The sequence below is a fragment of the Podarcis erhardii genome (genome assembly GCF_964252035.2).
Source record: "Podarcis erhardii genome assembly, chromosome: 15".
Lineage (NCBI taxonomy): Eukaryota > Metazoa > Chordata > Lepidosauria > Squamata > Lacertidae > Podarcis > Podarcis erhardii.
This window is the reverse complement of record NC_138505.1, coordinates 42,529,988-42,550,819: the sequence shown is the minus strand read 5'-3', so window position 1 is coordinate 42,550,819 and position 20,832 is coordinate 42,529,988. Positions and strand designations below refer to the sequence as shown.

The window sequence follows — 20,832 nt, the reverse complement described above, 5'->3', positions numbered from 1 at the left end:
TGACTAGTGGGGTGCCACAGGGTTCTGTCTTGGGCCCGGTCTTATTCAACATCTTTATCAACGACTTGGATGATGGACTCAAGGGCATCCTGATCAAATTTGCAGATGACACCAAACTGGGAGGGGTGGCTAACACCCCAGAGGACAGGATCACACTTCAAAACGACCTTGCCAAAACAAACAAGATGAATTTAAACAGGGAGAAATGTAAAGTATTGCACTTGGGCAAAAAAAATGAGAGGCACAAATACAAGATGGGTGACACCTGGCTTGAGAGCAGTACATGTGAAAAGGATCTAGAAGTCTTGGTTGACCACAAACTTGACATGAGCCAACAGTGTGACACGGCAGCTAAAAAAGCCAATGCAATTCTCAGCTGCATCATTAGGAGTATAGCATCTAGATCAAGGGAAGTAATAGTGCCACTGTATTCTGCTCTGATCAGACCTCACCTGGAGTACTGTGTCCAGTTCTGCGCACCACAGTTCAAGAAGGACACGGACAAACTGGAATGTGTCCAGAGGAGGGCAACCAAAATGGTCAAAGGCCTGGAAACGATGCCTTATGAGGAACGGCTAAGGGAGCTGGGCATGTTTAGCCTGGAGAAGAGGAGGTTAAGGGGTGATATGATAGCCATGTTCAAATATATAAAAGGATGTCACATAGAGGAGGGAGAAAGGTTGTTTTCTGCGGCTCCAGAGAAGTGGACACGGAGCAATGGCTCCAAACTACAAGAAAGAAGATTCCACCTAAACATTAGGAAGAACTTCCTGACAGTAAGAGCTGTTTGACAGTGGAATTTGCTGCCAAGGAGTGTGGTGGAGTCTCCTTCTTTGGAGGTCTTTAAGCAGAGGCTTGACAACCATATGTCAGGAGTGCTCTGATGGTGTTTCCTGCTTGGCAGGGGGTTGGACTCGATGGCCCTTGTGGTCTCTTCCAACTCTATGATTCTAGGATTCTATACCCCGCCCTTCCCAGCCAAGGCCGGGCTCAGGGTGGCTAACAAGCAATAATAAAAACAAGTTGAATGAATGCAACTTAAAAACAAGATTAAAATACAACATTAAAATATTGAAACATTAAAATATTAAATTGTAGCCTCATCGCAGGAGGAGAAGGAAAGGAAAAAAGAAAGAGAGGGAGGGAATCAAATTGGCTCCAAGCCAAAGGCCAGGCGGAACTACTCTGTCTTACAGGCCCTGCGGAAAGAAATCAGATCCTGCAGGGCCCTGGTCTCAGGAGACAGAGATTTCCACCAGGCCAGAGCCAGTGTTGAAAAGGCCCTGGCTCTGGTTGAAGCTAATCTGACTTCCTTAGGGCCCCGGGACCTCTAGGGTGTTGCTATTTATGGACCTTGAGGCTCTCCGTGGGGCAGACCGGGAGAGGTGGTCCGGCAGGTAGGAGGGTCCTAGGCACCTGCCCACCCTCATCTCTCCACTTCCTTGGCTGAGGACCAGCCAGGTAAAGGGGCGGGATCTGCAGTGGCCACCTGGGCCACACTGAAGCCCCTGGGTGCCCCCCCCCCCCGGCCATGGGGGAATTAGGCCGGGGTGAAGTCTGGAGGAAGCTCTTCTCCCAAGCTGGAAGCGCTGCAGATGCTGCCTTCTGACCCGAGATGCCTCCTCCTCAAGGGGCCAAGCAGCCACCCCAGGCGAGCTGGGTCGCCAGGTGGGAGCGCTGGAGGGGTCAGGGCTCAGCCCTGGCCTCCCCCTGGCGCCCCCTTGCGGGCCTGGGGACGCTCCCAGGGGCGTCACGGGGGGCAGCTGCCCCCCAAATCCTGGCTACGCCCAGGGACGGTCCCCGGGCTCCTCGCGAGGCCGCCTTCCCCGACGCTTCAGGAGAAGGCAGGCGAGCAAGGGACGCTGGAGGCCCGCCCGCCCGAGACCCTTCCCCGCAGCAGCCCCCGGGGAGCCGCCTCGCCGGCCTGGGGCTCCGGGCGCGCTTGGAGGCGGCTCGCTCTCTCTGAACCAGCCGGCCCAGGCCGCGGCCGCGGCGGGGAGGGCTGCGCGGGCGAGCAGCGAGCGAGGCGGGCCGGAGGCGGAGATAACCCCGCGGTCCCCGTCACGTGGAGCGGATGAAAGGGAAGCGGCTCGGCGGGGCGGAGAAGGAGAGCGAGGCGGAGGGAGGGAGGGAGAGAGGGAGGGAGAGGGAAGGAAGGAAGGAAGGAAGGAGGAGGAGGAGGAGGAGGCAGCCGCCGAGAGGGAGGGAGAGGGAGAGGGAGAGGGAGACGCGAGGCGAGGGAGCCGCAGGACGGGAGGCCAGCCCAGCCCGGCCACCAGCAGCAGGCGCCCCCGCCGCCGCCGCCGCCGCGCTTTGGGGTCGGAGCCGCCGGCGCAGGCAGGCGGGCGGTCGGGCCAGCCGCAGCGGGAGCGATGCGTGGCCTCCCCCGGGCGCCGCCTCCGCCGCCGCCGCCGCCGCCGCCTCCTGCGCTGCTGGTGCCCGTGGTCGGCGCGGTGGGCCAGGCGGCGCGATGAGGCGGGTTCTCGCGGGGCCGGCGCTTCCCTTCTCCCCGCCGGGGCTGCTGCTGCTTGTGCTGGCGCTGCTGGCGGCGGCCGCGACGAGGATGGCGGCGGCGGCGCTGGCCCAGGAGACGGCCTTCGTGGAGGTGGTGCTCTTCGAGTCCAGCCCCGGCGGCGACTACACCACCTACACCACGGGGCTGCAGGGCCGCTTCTCCCGCGCCGGGGCCACGCTCAGCGCCGAGGGCGAGATCGTGCAGGTGAGCCGGCGGCCGGCGGCGGAAGGGGCTCCGGGGCAGGCCGCGCTGGGCGAGAGGCGGCCCTCCCTCGGGGGAGGGGCCTCTGAGCATCTGCAGAGTGCCTGGTCCGGGCGGGCGCCGCGGGACTGGGGAAGGGTGCAGGGGGCGACGGAGAACCGGCGGGCGCCGCGGAGGGGGCGGCAGGCGACGGCTTGGCCGGCAGGGCTTGGGCAGGTGCCGCAGGTTCCTGCGGGCGGCTGCTGCGCCCCGTCGCCTTGGCCTGCGAGCCGAGGCTGCTGCCTTGCGGGACGCCTTGCGGGTGGCGGGGGGTACTTGCTAAGTTGGGGGGCGAAGAGGAAGGGGCTTTGCTGGGTGGACGGAGGCGCCCCAAGCAAGGTGGCTTGGGCTCTCAGCCTGAATCCCAGAAGCATGCAGCGCCTGCGTGTTTTAATGAAAAATGCCTCATTCCTCCCGTTAGTTTCTAAACATGCTTTAGTCCTAACCTGCTAAACAGAGAGGCTTTGTCTCCCAAATCGAAGCGCCCGGCAAGAATTTTGTTGCCCAGGATGCCCTCCCCAAGCCAGTGCCTGCCAGATGTTTTGGACTTTAGCTCCCAGCAGCCTCTGTTGGAGGTTGTAGTCCAAACATGTAGAAGGCTGTTTTACTCAAGCGCAACAGCAGCTCAGGTGTCAAAAGCGTACATGTTTCTAACTTTGCGGTTAATGAAGTCCAGCCAGTAGTGGCCCTGTTTTGGAGAGGGGGGAACCTGCCCCCCCCCCGGAATCTGGCCAGCCTGCAGAGAAGGAGTCTGTCTCATCCCGTCCTCTGCAAGCTGCTGGTGCTGTAATGAATGCTGCCAAGGGCCTTGTCAGGCAGCTACATAGGACTGAAAGTGTTGTGAGAAACTCACATCTCTCTTAGCAGCTCTTGAAGGAATTGTGGGCACCTGCTCAGACGCGTCACGCATGTTGGACCTCTGCTGAAGTTCCCTTAGACATAGGAGGCCCTTGTTCAGCCATGTAGCTCTTCCGGCAAGGAAAAGGCAGGGGAAGCATCTATCTCCCAGGGCTGGGTCCCAAACTGGCTTTTGTTGTACTAAGGCAGGCATCCCCAAACTCGGTCCTCCAGCTGTTTTGGAACTACAGTTCCCATCATCCCTGACCACTGGTCCTGTTAGCTAGGGATGAACAGACTTGTAGTGCCAAAACATCTTGAGGGCCAAGTTTGGGGATGCCTGTACTAAGGGCCCCTCCAGACACTGTTTTATGGTGGGTGTACCTTGCAATGTGTTACTGATGTTAGTGGTGGGTTTATTCTGCTTTTTTAGTTGCTCTGTACTGCTCTGCAGTAATGAAAACCTCCACAGAACAACATGAAGCAGTATTTAGAATTACAAAGCCACCTCAAAGGTCACCCTGTTGATGAAAAAACACACGACTCCTGTCTCTCTGCTTCAAACCCTAACCAATGAGGTTTTTTTGAATTTAGGCTCCCCTGTGGGTTTTCATTTGCATCTTAACTCTTTCTTCCTTTCCTCAGTTTAAGTGGGCCAATCACAGAAGCTGCTGCTATTACTTCTGGGCAGGCTGCTTGGGCACAACAGATGCTATATCTGTCATTTCCCCACACCCCCTTGATAGGATTGAGAGTTTCTGAGGGTTGGGAGTGTAGATTGGGGAAAGTTCCTGATCTTGACGTTCAATACAGCTGTGTGAGGATGCATTAGCTGATCTTCATTGAAGTGAAAAAACGGATCAGTACATAACTGTGGGCATCATTAATGCAAAGCCTTGTTCTTAACCCCTCAGGGTGCAGTCCAGTGCATCTGAACTCTGAAGTCAGTCCCATTCAGTTACATTCTAGTTTGGGTGTCCATGTCTAAATAATTCTAGCCAGCTGTGTTGAAGGAGCACAATAAAGGTAAAGGGACCCCTGACCATTAGGTCCAGTCATGGCCGACTCTGGGGTTGCGGCGCTCATCTCGCTTTATTGGCCGAGGGAGCCGGCGTACAGCTTCCGGGTCATGTGGCCAGCAGGACTAAGCCGCTTCTGGCGAACCAGAGCAGCATACGGAAACGCCGTTTAGCTTCCCGCTGGAGCGGTACCTATTTATCTACTTGCACTTTTTGTGCTTTCGTACTGCTAGGTGGGCAGGAGCAGGGACCAAGCAACGGGAGCTCACCCCGTCGTGGGGATTCGAACCGCTGACCTTCTGATCGGCAAGTCCAAGGCTCTGGTTTAACCCACAGGGCCACTCGTGTCCCTGCCACATTATTGGGGTCTGAATAGGCCAAGAAAAGTGGGACAAAAATAAACCAGAACATTTGCAGCAGAGTGGCTGCCTTGAACCTTTTATAGGTGCAGCCAGCTTTGAAAGTGGGGCAGCATATGACTGCCCCAATAGCACAGATAATCATGAATGTGCAATAAAAAGCAACGGAGGAGGGTTGTCTTCTAGGTGGGCCCAAAATGTCATCTTCTCTTCTCGCTGCTGAAGCTAGAGTGAGATGAGTGTAGCTGCCTGCCTGAGGTGTCTTACTCACTCCTCCTGTATGTGTCAAAGGAAACCCTTGACTCTTCCTGGCAGGCAGGCAGGCAAGTGGTGAGGAAATGATGCTGGGCAGCACGGCTGTGCAAGTGACAAGGAGGCTGGGTGTGGCCCCTGGTTTTGGCAGCTCTTTGGGCTGCATGGAGCATCTGCTTCCCCCACGGTGTACACTTCTTCCAGTTTTGAGGCTAGGTTCTTGGGGAAGCCTTGGCCATCTGTGAGGGGGGCGGGAGTTCACCTGCTCAGCCTGAATTGCAGCCTGTGGCGTGGTGTGTGAAGCACCTTAGGAGTCCTGGCACAGAGCATGTTGACTGTGCAAGTGGCAGAGTGCAGAATTGCTGCTCTGGAGGGATGTCTGTGCTTCTTGGGTCAGACCAATTACTTTCAGGGTTTGTCATTGGTGTGCCTCAGATGTGGGTTGTGCATATCTGAAGAGGAGGATAAACCATGGCGGCGAAACCTTTAAGCTTCTTGCAACTCCCAGGTTGATACTTTTGTTTTAGGAATCTGTTTTCAAGCAATTGTTTAGAAATGTTGGTGCAACCTCCTTCAATGCTGCCTTAGTTTGCCATTTGCAAGTCTTGATCACAGGCTGCTGTGGCAGTATATGAGGATTGTTGCCTGTTGGATGACAGCTGGGGAGCCTCTGATGTGGAAACCTCTGTGCCCTGTTTTTCTGCACACTGATGGTTGGTCCTGCAAAGTCCGGCATAGCACCTCTATGCTCAGTAGCCCTTGAGCAGGAATTTTCCTGTTCCGCTGGGAATCCTGCAGCTTAAGTTTGGCTTACAAGAGCAGTTAAGTGTGAGTGAGGTCTACCGGTATTGACATAAGCATGGTGAAAAAGATGCTCCTGAAGAGCTAGATCCTCTCTTGGGTGCAGAGTTGGGCATTCTGCCACAGTGTGGCTTTGTCAAAGGTGATGTCTTACTCAGAGGCCAGTGCTGGAAAACGGGCTCAGCTGCAGAGTGCTGCCTATGTTTCTAGTCCTGCAGCAGATGTTGGGGCTGGCTGGACTTGATGCTTTGTTTTGGAGAGAGGGAACCAACTGACTGGCCTACCTGGTTGAGTGGCCTACCTGCGGATGTCTGTGGCTTTGCATGCCAGGATGCCTGTACACTCCAGGTCTTTCTGTCTCGCTTTTAACTGGAAAAAGGAAGTGATACTTTGATGTTGGCACTGTTGGTGCTGCATTTCTGATGATCAGCAAATCTACAAGCTGCTCCTCTTGGGACCAGCCATGGCTTGGTCTAGGGGTGGCCCTTACAGCCAGAGCAGCAGAGGAAGAAAGCATAAGGGGGAGATTCTTTACCAGCCTCCTGGTTCATTGAACTGGACTTATAAACTCCCAAAGCTGGCCCATTGCTTTTTTCATCCAGTCCCTCCGCCACCATCAGGCAAAAAGAGGAGAGCTGCAGTGTGGGAAGAAGAGGGTGTGATAAATGGTTGAAGAGGGTAAGCTGGTTTGACCACCTGGCCTCCTGAATTGCATTTACGGTACCAGTCTGACCTCAGCACTTGCCTTTTTGGTTTATCCAGGTTGAAAGGAATAGGCACCTGCGAACTGAACTCTCTCTTCATTTTCATCCTTCTGGACCGTCTAGAGGGGCTGGGAGCTGGGGGCACTGTCATACAGTGGTTCCGCTCCTTCCTCCTGGGCCGTGTTCAGAAAGTGGGGGGGATGAGTGTTCAGACCCCTGGGCTCTCACTTGTGGGGTGCCTCAGGGTTCTGTCCTCTCCGCCATGCTTTTCAACATTTACATGCAGCCGCTGGGAGAGATCATCAGGGGGTTTGGGCTGGGTGTTCATCAGTATGCGGATGATACCCAGCTCTACCTCTCTTTTAAATCAGAACCAGTGAAGGCGGTGAAGGTCCTGTGTGAGTGTCTGGAGGCGGTTGGAGGATGGATGGCGGCTAACAGATTGAGGTTGAATCCTGACAAGACAGAAGTACTGTTTTTGGGGGACAGGAGGCGGGCAGGTGTGGAGGATTCCCTGGTCCTGAATGGGGTAACTGTGCCCCTGAAGGACCAGGTGCGCAGCCTGGGAGTCATTTTGGATTCACAGCTGTCCATGGAGGCACAGGTCAATTCTGTGTCCAGGGCAGCTGTTTACCAGCTCCATCTGGTACGTAGGCTGAGACCCTATCTGCCTGCGGACTGTCTCGCCAGAGTGGTGCATGCTCTGGTTATCTCCCGCTTGGACTACTGCAATGCGCTCTACGTGGGGCTACCTTTGAAGGTGACTCGGAAACTACAACTAATCCAGAATGCGGCAGCTAGACTGGTGACTGGGAGCAGCCGCCGAGACCATATAACACCGGTCTTGAAAGTAAACCGGTGGCTTCCAGTACGTTTCCGAGCACAATTCAAAGTGTTGGTGCTGACCTTTAAAGCCCTAAACGGCCTCGGTCCAGTATACCTGAAGGAGCCACCCCCATCATTCTGCCCGGACGCTGAGGTCCAGCGCCGAGGGCCTTCTGGCGGTTCCCTCATTGCGAGAAGCAAAGCTACAGGGAACCAGGCAGAGGGCCTTCTCGGTAGTGGCGCCCGCCCTGTGGAACGCCCTTCCAGCAGATGTCAAAGCGATAAACAACTACCTGACATTCAGAAGACATCTTAAGGCAGCCCTGTTCAGGGAAGTTTTTAATCTGTGATATTTTAGTGTATTTTTGGTTTCTATGGAAGCCGCCCAGAGTGGCTGGGGAGGCCCAGCCAGATGGGCGGGGTATAAATAAATAATAATAATGATGATGATGATGATGATGATGTGGCGGCTCTTGAGGTCTGGTGGTGTAACAGATTCTCTGTCTCTGCTTTGCAGTGACATCCATCCCTTGTGTCTCCAGATGCCCCTTCCCAGGACAGCCATGGCTTCCTGCTTTGATAGGGGGTCCTGCAGCGCTGCAGCTACCTGGCTGAGAGGCCATACGGCTGCTGTGGCTGCTTCACATTCTGACTTGGAAGGGGCCTGCTGGAGCCTGGAAAATTGCTAGTGCCTCCTCCTCTGCGAAGCCCTGAGGCTGCCTTGAAAGAGTTAAGTTTCTAATAACTTGTGTATAAGCTATTTAATATCCTTATTAAAACTCATCTGCTGGTGGTGAAATTCTTTTTCCACTTTCCTTTTTTCCTTTTGGTGAATGCAGCTTCTTGGGGCGCTGATCCTCTCTCTGCCTCAGATCAGAGGCTCGCATGTTGCAGCCGGCCGTGCTAGAGGCTAGTTCCTATCTGTGTGACAGCATTTTTAATTTAACAGGACCGGCTTTGATCTTGCATATTTATAGGCAGCTTCAGATCACTCCAGCTTGCACTTCTTTATACTGAAACTGAAGTTCTTCCTTTCATCTTGTATCCTTTGTGGACGTGCTGTTTATTTTGGGCACTGTGGAAAATGGGAAGGGGGGGAGGAATAAAATGAGGCAAGAGGCCTCTTGGGAGCTGCAGCCCCCTCCCCTCCCTGCCTGCAAGTGGAACTGTAGTCCTGTGTGAACACCATGTTGCTGGTTAGCCTGATCTGAGTTGTACCAACTTCAGTGCTTGAAGCTGGTCCAACATTTTGCTGGCCACTCCCCAAGTCAGAACGACTCAGGGTGAACACGAAGCAAGGCAGGGGGGTGGAGCGGGTGGGAGGAGGGCTGAGGGTGTTTGTGTGAGGGGAGTTGGATGCCTGAACGTTGGGGGAATCCCAGGGAGGGCCAGCCCTAGCAACACCACAGGAGAAATGCTGATGGCGCTGGAAACTGCCCCAGCTGTGGTGTGCCCCAGCTAAAGGAGAGGGAGGGTGAGAGACATGCCCCCTCCATATGAGTCTCTCTTTAGAAAAGGTATCTAAGAAGTTTAATCAAACTAAACTAATTGCCAAGTCTAGAAAGAAAGGCAATTAAAGGGGAGAGACAGGATTGTTGTTGTTTAGTCGTTTAGTCATGTCCGACTCTTCGTGACTCCCTGGACCGGAGCACGCCAGGCACTCCTGTCTTCCACTGCCTCCCGCGGTTTAGTCAAACTCATGCTGGTAGCTTCGAGAACACTGTCCCACCATCGTCTAGTGTTCAAAACTCCCATTGTTCTAGGCGCATTTTGCGACAGGGAATTTCATTAGCGCAAGTAGTTTCTGAGCTCTGGGAGCAGTACTGCACCTAAGATTTCAGATTAAAACTGCAAAGTGGAAGGAAAGGAGGACCTTTTTCTGCTTCTCCACTTCCAGCTACTCTCTGAAGACTGGAGAAGAAACCCTCTTTAGAATATTAGGGGGGCGGGCAGGGGAAAGACTAGACCAGGGGTCACCATACTTTTTCAGCAGGGGGCCGGTCCACTGTCCCTCAAACCTTGTGGGGGGCCAGACTATATTTTGGGTGGGCAGAAATGAACAAATTCCTATGCCACACAAATAACCCAGAGATTCATTTTAAATAAAAGGACACATTCTACTCAAGTAAAAACATGCTGATTCCTGGACCGTCCGTGGGCCGGATTTAGAAGGTAATTGGGCCGGATCCAGCCCCCAGGCCTTAGTTTGCCTACCCATGGACTAGACCATGTGAAAAATGAATGTAATATTTTAGCTGCAATTTATTCATTTTCAACTTTGAATTCTTGTTATAAAAAGCCATTCCATTGTTGCACCCATAACCTAGTTTAAGGTGCATTTAGCTCTTAGCTTTCCTATCTCAGTTTCTAACACTGCTTCCTGTGTAGCACCACAAAGTGATTTCACACACAATAAAACAATTGCATAAATATATATATATATATATATATATATATATATATATATTAAAAAACAGTTAGATATATAAAAAACAGTTAGAACCATTTCAATGCCAATAGCAGGTGGGAGAGAAATCTCCACTTGGAAGGTTTCAACAGGCACCAATCAGGCGATGGAGATGGTGTCTGTCTGATTTGTAATGGGAGGGAATTCCAAAGCATGGGTGCCACCACACTAGGGGCCCCGTGATGCTGTACAGCAGAAGGGAGCTTCTGAGGAGATGGTCTCTGCAGGAATTCCTTGGCATGAGACCATCTTTCACTGTATTGTAGGACTTTCCCCACCAGTACTCTAGCACCTTCCACTTAGCCCAGCAGCTAATTGGCAGCCAGCACAATTCTTTCAGTTGACCAGCTGCATTTTGCACTAGACCACAGAGTGCATTGCAGTAATCCAACCTGCAGGTCACCAGTGCATAGACAACTGTGTTTAATTAGGTTTTCCCAGTCTAGAAATGACCCTATCCATCTTGCCACCTGAAGCTGGTGCTAGCCACTGAGTGAGGTCATCCATGATGGACATGGATCCAGGGGCATGCACAGACTGTGGATCTCCTCTTTCAGGGGCTGTATGACTCCAAACAAAGCAGGCAATTGACCCATCATCTAGACTCTGGAACCTGCAGCACCTCCATATTGCAGGATTCAGAGCTGGCTTCTTCGCCTTCATTAAGTCCAGGCACTGTGGGATTTTCTTCTGCAAAATGTGGCACTGGCACCTACTTAGAGAGAATTAGCTTTATCTTCCATGAATTTGTTTATCAGTGTTTGACTAGCCATGATGGCTGTATCCTATCTCCAGCATATCAGAGGCGGTGTGGCTCTCAGTACTTGTTGCTGGAAGAGGGTGCTGTTGTGATCAGGCTCTGTTTGTAGGATTCTCAGAGGTATTTGTTTGGCCACTGGAGAGCAGGAAGTTGGACCAGGTGAATGTTTAGCCTGGTCCAGCAGCCCGGCTCTCATGGAGGGATTGGCAGTCCTGATGCTGGGCTGGGGCGGTGGTGGTACATAGCCCTCCTTACCTGCAGAAGGTGATCTCCCTTTCCTCAGCCAGCTGCTGCTGCTGCTGCTTCAGCTCCAGGAGGGGCAATTTCCCCTTTTACTTTATTTTATTTACAGTCTTTTCCACTCTTCAGTCAGCAGGTTCTCAGAGCAACCCATGTTTGACTAATTTACAAAAAATACACTGAAACTCTTTCAGGCTGATAGATCTAAAAGTCCTGGGCAAATAAAAAGATCTTGACCACCAGGTCCCAACAGAAAACTGGTGTAGCATGAGAGGAGCTTCACAGGGGACAGAGCCCAAAGATTGGTGGGCCCCTTCTCTAGTTCCTGTCTGCCCTGCTTCTGATCTGAGAGAGACATGGGAAAGGCCTTGGAGGCTGATCTTGATGCTCAGGGAAGTAGAGAAGGTCATTCTATAAGGGCACAAGTGTGTTCTACTGGTGAAGTGGAAAATAATTGTAATTCTAAGAAATTAGAAGGTAGCAGTGAAAGAGGGAGGACCTTCCCCAGAGGTGAAGCACGGGAGATAGAAAAGTGAGCTTTTGCATTAGCAATCCTGTCCAGATTAGTCCTCCACACCAGGTAAGACAGTTGTGCTAAACTCACCTGTAATGGGTTCACAATTCACCTTGTAATTCAGCAGCCTTGATGTGCTCTAAAACAGCACTGACAAGTAGGAGGAAGGGCAGTGATGAGGAAAACTCAGGACAGCTTGGCTTGGCAGGAATGTTGCCTGGATTCTCCATAATATGTGAGCAAGTTGTGTCAGTAACAGGGGCGGGGACGGAGGGCTATTGTGGCAGGCTCATTTTGAGTTCTTGTGGAATAACCATGGTATGGGCAGCCAAGAATAAACACTGCAGTTAAAAACAGAGCATATCGCACATAACCACTTTTAATTTCCTGCTTTCCCTGACATTTGAAGCCAAATGCCACTTCTGGAACTGCCAGGCTGTGTCTGAGCAGAGAGCACTTCGAAATGCGTGTAACTGGGAGTTGCATTGAGGCTACTGAGAATTGCATGGAGAGTGAGGCCAGAGTGTCTGGTTATGGAGGGAATGGGCAGGAGGACCAGGGACCAGGAAAAGACATTGGGGCTGGATGGGTGGGGGCGGTGTTAGGTTAGCGTGTGGAATGTTATAGCAGAACATTAAGCCACAGCTGTGTATGGAAATCAGGCACAACACGAATAGCCTGTGGACAACTCAAGGACATGGAAATTCCCTTGCCTTGCCTTTGCAGAAAAGGTGGCAGAGAGGCAGACAACGCTCTTCCTACCACAGGTGTGCTGTGCTGTGGTCTTGGGTGGTTCAGCGACCACCACTCCAGATCACCCACTTGTTCCATTCTTGTTCTGATGATGGTACAGTGGGACCTGGTCATGCAACGGTGGCAGATGCAGACGTTGGGGACTGTCCTTGGATACTGCAGATGCCTTACTGAGAGCTTTGTGGGTGACTCCCCCCCCTTCTTTCTCTCTCTCTATCCCCACAACTCTCTCTGTTCCCTAAGGGCATTGAAGGTGGCTTCCAGGACTCTGCAAGTGGTCTTGTCGAGGCTTCTGAGAGCTGCTTTCGGTCCTAATCCAAATCGGAGTGCCTGAACCTGGGTCAAGGGTTTGTGATGCTAAGGAAATATTTGCTCTCCTCCTAACTGGCTGCTGGTGACTTATGAGTGGGCACACTTCTAGTAAACAGATCCTTGGCTCCCAGTTTAGCCAGCATTGGGTTGCGCTGCCTGGGAAGCTGAAGCATCCTTTATAGTAGAGTTTCATTACTGCTCTGATGATACAATTTGGAATTTGATCATTGTAAGTTGACTCCCAGAAGAAATGAGCCCTGCAGCAGCAGCAGCAGCAGCAGCAGCAGCAGTAGTCTTGGCTGCCAGTTGCAGAGTCTTGGATATGTGTCAGATGTCTCCTAAAAAGACAGACCCCTGGCCCAGATTGATGGGTGTTGTGCTGAGAGATGCCCCTTATCCTGAGCCAAGGAGGGGAAGGACAGGGGTGGTCAGGGCATTCCCTTTCCTACTGACACTTTCTCTGCTGCAAGACAGAGAAGGGCAGCTACTGAGGACAGATCAAGCATGTCATGACAGGCAGGTGAGCCTCCAAAAGCCACAGAGTTCAAGATCCCTGGTCCTGGGTAGGAACGCAGCACTTGCACACATCATTTTCTCTCTGGGGGAGTGCAACAGGCTTCTGCTTTCCTCAGCTGCCCACCTCCTCCTTTCTTCTGGGAGCTTTCACACATGACCCATTTTTTGTCTAAGTTGTGGGGGGAAAGAACAAGTTGGACAGCTGTGGGTGAAGGTCGTGTACAACTCCATTTGAAGCCATGTGCTGAAGTTGATTCCTAAGATGTGTACTCACAATTATGTGATATGGTGCCTGTATTCCCCTCCCCTCACACCCTACACCAATTAAGCTGTGTGTGTGAAGCCATCCTAATCAGAGAAGGTTAGGGAGACCCTCTTGCTATGTCATGATGCCACCTTCTTGAAGAACCCAGAGCTCTATGACCATCCTCCCCTTTTTGTTTGCCACTAAAGTGCACCCAGGAGAAATTCTGTGAGCAGTGCCAGTGCTCTGGGGCACTGCCCTAGGCACACTGGTTGAGGGTGGTGAGGGCTGGAGGGGCAGCTGCCCTCTGTGTGGGTTGCCTCACCTAGATGTTGCACTGACAGTCTGAGGACTAAAAGAAGCAGGACTCTGATCCACTTTGGAAAGAAAGGTGTAGAAGAAAGCACATGTGTAGTTGAAAGAGGGGCCCTTGCAAAACGGGGGTGGGCTGTTCCAGGGCTGCCACCAGTATCTGTGCAGGAGCAGGAAAGAATGCAAGAAGAGAAGACAGTTGGCATGTACTGGCTGTGCCTGGCCCTCCTGCTTTGGAGGAGGCTGTTAATACTGGGTGCTATTTGGAACAGCCAGTCCCTGCTAAGCTGGCCCCCGTGCATGCAAAGTACAAAGCATGTGATTCCGGGTAATAGGGAGGGAGTTGTTATGTATTTGTTGCATTAGTATTCTGCAACCTTCCGCTTGATGTTTCCTTCCCTGCCCTTGGGTTGTGTGAACAGCTCCTCTTATATCAGTGGACTTGGGAGCACACTGTTAACTCCCGGGAGGCTTCTGTGTCTTTGGAATGCGAGCCCCTTCCTCTGGGTGGGGTCCTGGAGGGGTCTGCCTCTTGACTTGGCCTCAGACATTTCCCTTTCCCCAGAGACTCCATACCTGCTTTTGGTGTACTGTGATGAAAGCATCTCTTCAAGCCACGTCTGCCTCGGATAAACAGATCATGGCTGATTAAGTGCACACATTGTTTAAACCAATCAACTTAATCTGCTCTGCATATGAGTTAAAGCACTAGTTCTGAATTAAAGCACAACATTTCTTGGTTTGGAAATGATTCTTGGGGCACCATCCTAGCAGAGGCTGCTAGCCACCAGCAGGGACAGTTTTGCTGCCTAGTGGATTAAAACATGGTTTTAATTGATTGGCTTGATTACTGAACTACTGAAAACCCTTTGTCTTATTTGATTGCACAATTACTTCTGAGGCTGCGTACGGGATTAGACTGATGCGGCCTGGAAGCTGAAGGCACTGGCGGCAGGTTCAGTTGGCCTCTTTCTCCTGGGTGGTGAATGAGAGAGGGTGCCCTCTGTGTTGCAGGGGAACTGCAGTCCAGCAGCACTAGAAGAGGCCACAGGCCTCCCTGCCTTGGCGGAGTCTGAGGGAATCAAGGAGAACCAGAAAGAGCAAGGCTGAAGGGTCACGAGGAGAGGAGCAGCATGCTCCAGCAGAGCAGGTGGAGGGAGGGGGGGGACGAGGCTGGAGGCCACCAGAGGGTGGCTGTTGGGGCAGCTGTCACCACTTCAGAAAAATGGTTAGCCACCTTGAGCTCCTTGGAGAAAAAGGTGGGATATAAACACAATGTACAAATTGATAAAAACTAAGCATCCCTCTCCTCTCTGCATGTCCCTTTCCTCCTACCAGGTAAGGTGTGGAAAGAGGTTAAGTTGTTCCTTTCTTCTTCCCCATCTGCCAAGGCCCCAGTGACTAAAGCAAGACTTCCTTCTGAGTAAACTTCTTGCAATTCCATGCTGTCCATAAACAGGCTGGTAACTTATGCAACCTTGTTGGCAATGTTGTGGCAGGAGCCCCCCCAGCCCCGCCTCCAACAAACCATTTTTCTGAAGAGGTGATAGCTGCCCCCTTGGCTCATTAAATCCCCACAACATCCCCATCAGATGGCTTTGACTGGGGCCGTGACTGAACCATGGTCACCCATTGAACTTCATAGGGCCTTCTGGGGATTTGAACCCTGATTTCCTCCATATCCTAGACTGACCCTTGAGCCATGACACTGGCTCTCCAGTGGTTAGCCCAGCCTTTGTTCTTGAAATGTCCACTTTTTGACCACAGCTAGAGGGATCTCCCTCTGCACTGCTCCTGCTGCTGCTGTGCTGCAGCCTTCCTTTTCCTTTTGGGTTCTTGCTTCTCCCAGGCTCCCTTTGTTCTGGACGGAAGAGTGATTGTCATTTTCTGCTGCCGGCTCCTTTTGGAGGGCAGCTCTTGCATCTGCAGGTGTTCCTTGCTCACCTGCCTCCCCTCCTGCCTTGCCTTCTCCCCCTTGACCCCTCCAATCAAGGGGCCGTTGGTCCTCGTGCGTGGCAGGTGCTGTTTTTGTTTTGCCCTGGGCGGAGGCCATGACCACCCCTGTGACTGCATTGCTGAGTGGGAGAGAAGCCTTGGCAGCTAGCCCCGATTCTGGTCACCCAGATCTATCTATTCCTCTCATCCACATGGAGCTCTCTGTCACATGTGGAGGCCAGGCAAACATTTAACACTTCCCTCAGTCAAGGCAGCCATAGCTCTAGAGAGCCCATTTCCCCAGCTGCACCTTGGCACATCTTTGCTAAGACACAAAGATAAATACTCCTGGCCTGGCAGTGCCCCTTTGGGCTGAGGGAGCCAAATCCTGCCTTTTCCTTCTCTCCATTCTGAGGAAGAATTGGATTAGCTAAGAGCTGACCGCAAGCCCCTCTTGAAACAGCCTGGAGAGAGGGAAATGGGTGACTCAGCTCTTGGAAGGAAGGGGTGGGGGGCTCCTTTGCAGGGTAGCAGCTGAGAAACTGCAGGGCCTTCTGCATGCAGCCCCTTCCATGGGACCTGTCTGGGGTGGTACGGCCAGTGCAAGCCTTCCTTTCCACTTTTTGAGAGGGCTTGGATTAGTGACACCAGAGTGGATCTGAGGGGCATTTTCCATTGAAGTGGCAAATTGCTAAGGTCCTTTGAACCTCCAGCCTGTGAGGAAGCTATTTATAGCTGCCTACTGGCATTGCTAGAGGAACGGAGGATTCTGCCTTAGTCACTGAGCTGGCTTTCTGAAGCACAACATGGAGCTGTCTGGAGGTCTGGTGGTGGTGCTGGGCAGTCCTGGCTGCCTTGCTTTCCCCAAGTTTGTCAGCCACATCAAAGATGGCTCCCTGCTCCTCCCCCAGCTGCCTTCCCTCTTCTTGTTGCTGGTTGGCTCTCAGTGATAGTGGAAGATGCTAGCTGCTAAAGAGTTAATTTCCTGCGCTTTGCAAGCAGCTGGCCAGTTTACACTCCTTGCTGGGTTGCACAAAAATACTTCTCCTTTGAAGTCTTGGGAGCGAGCAGCGGCTGAGGGGAAAACCTGGACTGGGAGCTGACTTGACTTGGGCTGGGTGCAGCAGTTCTGCTGGTTGGCTCTTCTCTCTTGCCAGACTTTCAAAGGGGCAAGTTGGGGCTGTTCTCGTTTCCCTTCATAAGTGAGCATCTCCACTGAAGGAAAACAAACTAGTGATTGCCAATTCAATGTCTCCAGGTGCTTCTGAGCCGTCTCTCATAGGAGGATGCAGGTTACAAGGCCTTGCGGGAAGGGTCCGTGATCCATTTTCTCCTGGTGGGTGATAGATCTGGAGGGTTTTCTGATGACTGGAAAGTTTCCAGCTGAATCTGCCATGTGTAGCAAAAACTTGAGTGAGTGCAAAAGAAGTGGTTGGTCTTCCCCATTTGTGCCTCCCAGGGTTCTCACCACAGCAGTAGAGCAAGCTTTAGGGTTGAGAAGCGGTTGCTATAGGAATTTGAGTTCTCCCTCTGTCCAGGCTTCTTTTCAATTGGGTGTCTGTACCTGGCATTGGGCACACAGGGCAGAGTAGGGGTTCTGCTGATGTATTGCCCGCCTAGCAGCTTCCCTGCTTGAGCTGATAGAGATGGGGCTGAGCTGTTGCCAGTGCTGTAAACTTAGATATATAAGCTAATCGCTGAATGGCACCTTAAACTTAGGTTACGGTCACCATAACAGACTGTCTACAGTGGTACCTCGGGTTAAGAACTTAATTCGTTCTGGAGGTCCGTTCTTAACCTGAAACTGTTCTTAACCTGAGGTACCACTTTAGCTAATGGGGCCTCCTGCTGCTGCCACACCTCCGGAGAACAATTTCTGTTCTCATCCTGAAGCGAAGTTCTTAACCGAGGTACTATTTCTGGGTTAGCGGAGTCTGTAACTTGAAGCGTATGTAACCCGAGGTACCACTGTAGACAGCTTTTTTCTTTTGCCTGACTGGATTTTCTTATTCTTATTATTTGTTTCATTTCTATATGGCTTTCTATTTTAAAGAAAAAAATCTCAAAGCAGTTTACAACACATTAAAACATCAAATAAAACAATCCAGAATTAAACAGTGACAAGACATCTCCACAGATCAGCAGGCTGGCTGGTTGGCATGCAGCAGCACCTTTTGATTGGGACGTGCAGCAGCAGAAACCTCTGCTGTGTGCCAGCCAGATAGTGGAGATGGTGATCTGCAAACCTGGCGACAAGACATCTTCACTTAGTCACAATTGGACTGTGCCAGTCCTAAAGTGCACCTGGTGCCTTGAGGAATTTCGGATTCTGACTGGTGCTGAGGTCCCCCAAGCTTTCAGACCTGGAGGATTTCTCATTCACGCTGAGGCCACCAGCTCTGAGATGGCTCAGCACTGTGGGACTGTCACAACATGTTACTGGCTCTCTGCATCGGCTTGGAGGCATTTTGCCCCTGGTTTTCTCAATGGGGCAAGAAGGAAGATGCGATCTGAAGGTGTGAGGATCTTAGCACCATTCCCTTGTCATGGTCAGGTCACTCCTTCTTGAGGGTTAACAACAACTGTTCTCTGCAGAGGCAGGGGAAGCCCTGGACCTCAGGTGGCTCTGGGGGATTTCCCAGCTGGTAGAACTGATTCTCCCGTTGAATCCCTGGCTGATGGAGGGAATGCAGAAATGACCCAGGCAGTTGCTGCCTGTACTCCTGAGTGCCCCTTCCCACTGGGCGCATCTTGGGCGGCGCTGCAATTGCTGCAGTAAAACAACTCAGGTGGCAGCTAGAAAGCTAGTGGAGGCAAGCTGCAGGTGGAGCAGCCGAGTTCTGGGTGGGCTCATTTTGATAAGTGCCTCCTCAGTGATGGTGATGAGGAAGAGTTGCTTCTCTGCTGCCATTGCTTCCCCTCTGGAGTCATGTGGGATGTTTTACTTACTGGCCCCCAAAAGACTAGTATCCTTGGCAATCTGCTGCAACTTGATTGCAAGGTGTTTGGAGGATAGAGTTGCTTGTAACGGCAGGGACCCTGATGCTGCTGTTGTAGCAGGTCACCCTCACGGGGTGTCCAGAGTATTGCCTGGTCCAGTGTTAGGTAAAGGTAAAGGTACCCCTGACCATTAGGTCCAGTCGCAGACGACTCTGGGGTTGTGCACTTGTCTCACTCTATAGGTCGAGGGAGCCGGCGTTTGTCCGCAGACAGCTTCCGGGGCCTGTGGCCAGCATGACTAAGCCGCTTCTGGCGAACCAGAGCAGCGCATGGAAACACTGTTTACCTTCCCGCTGGAGCGGTACCTATTTATCTACTTGCACTTTGATGTGCTTTCGAACTGCTAGGTGGTCAGGAGCTGGGACCGAGCAACGGGAGCTCACCCCGTCACGGGGATTCCAACCACCAACCTTCTGATCGGCAAGCCCCAGGCTCTGTGGTTTAGACCACAGCGCCACCTGCATCTGTGTTACTGGGCAAGTTTCAGTGAGTGTGGCTTGAGGATGTGGACAGGTTTAAGTGGCCACTTGCATTCTTCCCCTCCTGGCCTCTCAAATTAAGCATGGAGGGAAAAGCCAAGAGGACTGGGGAGGTGCTGGTGGTGTTCTTAATTTAAATACTGCTTACATGCCAAAATGACTTCTCAGTAGCTTACAACCATAAAATCGACCCATAATTACAATACACAATAACATTAAAACACCATTACTTAAAACAAACAATTATAAAGCATAACAATTAAAACACTTAATGAACAGTTAAAACAATAAAACCACCAATTCAGTTCAGAGGAATGCTCACCCAAACAGGTGTGTCTTCAGGAGCTGGTGGAATGACAGCACTGATGGGCCCTCTTGCATTTCAGCAGGGAGGGTGCTGCATAGCACTGGTAGTGCCAGTGAAAAAGCCCACCTCCTAGTTGCCACAAGCCAATAATCACCAGGCTGTGACAAAACTAACCAGGTTCCATGAGCATCGTGGGAAGAGACAGTGAAGAGGAAGGTTTTTTCGGACCTTGAAACTGCCTTGGTGAATCACGGGGGCGGGGGGGGGGGTGCTTCGAGATTGTTCCTTACAGTCGAGTGGGGTATAAATTTTATGAAATAAGAGGCAGCCAGCGCCAGTCCCTCAGCTTTGGCGTGCGCTGTCTAGGCTGCACCACCTGCGAATAACATCTTGCGGATAAGAACCCACCACACTTTTGTCTTGGAGTGGAGATGCACCAGGTTGAACAGAACCTGTCACTCCTTGAATGGAGTCTTCAATCAAGCTGAGAGTTGGGGCCAGAACACAACCCTGTTTTACATAGCTCTTTATAGGGAAGGTGTCCAGGGATAGACTGTCCTACTGGATGAAGGGGATGTTCTTGTATCTTTCAGTCCCTATTAATGGCCTCTTTGCCCCATTCTTTACTACCTCCTAGACCTAATGGTCAGGGGTACCTTTACCTTTACCCAAGTACTGCAGACCCCCTGTTTTTCAAAAGCCAAGCCATGGACCCTCTTGTTGTTATTGGCACCCTGGAGACAGCAGAGGAGTGCATCTTTGGGGGTGAAATCAAACTGTTGGAAGGTTGCAGTGCCTGCTGTGGCTGTAGAGACTGATAAGGGAAAGATGTTTTGTTGCAACTGGGGCAGACGAAGGCATCTGGTTGTGCTGATGCAGATCTTCTCCCAAAAAGTATCTCTTACTTTGATCCTGCATGCATTGCTCTACACTAGACTGTTTCATTGCAGTAATGCAGCCAGCACTGTGGTTGGCCATTGTTCTCTGTGGTGGCAGCCACCAGGCAAGGGGCGCCTGGCTCCATCATCCTCTGATTTCAGGCTGCACACAGAGCCTTTTTGGCCGATTATTCCAGTATTTGGTGGTGCCAGAAGATCACCCTGGTTTTATTGGTTTTCATGTTGTTTTATATATTCTCCCCTGGCAAAAGGAAAGCAGTGAGGCTTCTTAGGGAGCTGAATGGTGCCTTGCTCAGCTTTTCTCCAGAGGCGTCCTATAAAATGCAGTGGTGGCATGTCAGTGTACTGCATATTATGTTTGTTTATTCATTTGAAAGTATATATTAACTGCTGGATATTTAAAAAATCTCTAAATGTTAGTTTATTGTGTAGTTGCACGAGTAGTTCTAGTTTGGGGATTCTAAAGGAAGCAAAATGGGTCTAAGAGAAAGGAGGTCTCCGTGAAGGTGTAGTAGTAGTAGTAGTAGTAGTAGTAGTAGTAG

At 51.8% G+C, this 20,832-nt stretch overlaps 1 protein-coding gene across 2 annotated transcripts in view; it reads left to right on the top strand.

Moving 5' to 3' along the window:
• The first annotated feature begins 2,428 nt into the window (after positions 1-2,428).
• Positions 2,429-20,832, top strand: part of ZNRF3 (zinc and ring finger 3) — a 76,866-nt gene continuing 58,462 nt past the window's right edge. Inside the window, exon 1 of one of the 2 annotated variants that reach the window (XM_081842599.1) lies at positions 2,429-2,719. In XM_081842599.1, coding sequence (XP_081698725.1) covers positions 2,471-2,719 — 249 coding nt within the window. In that variant the 5' untranslated portion in view covers positions 2,429-2,470. The remainder of the gene's footprint in view (positions 2,720-20,832) is intronic. The other variant, XM_081842600.1, reaches the window with a different exon arrangement.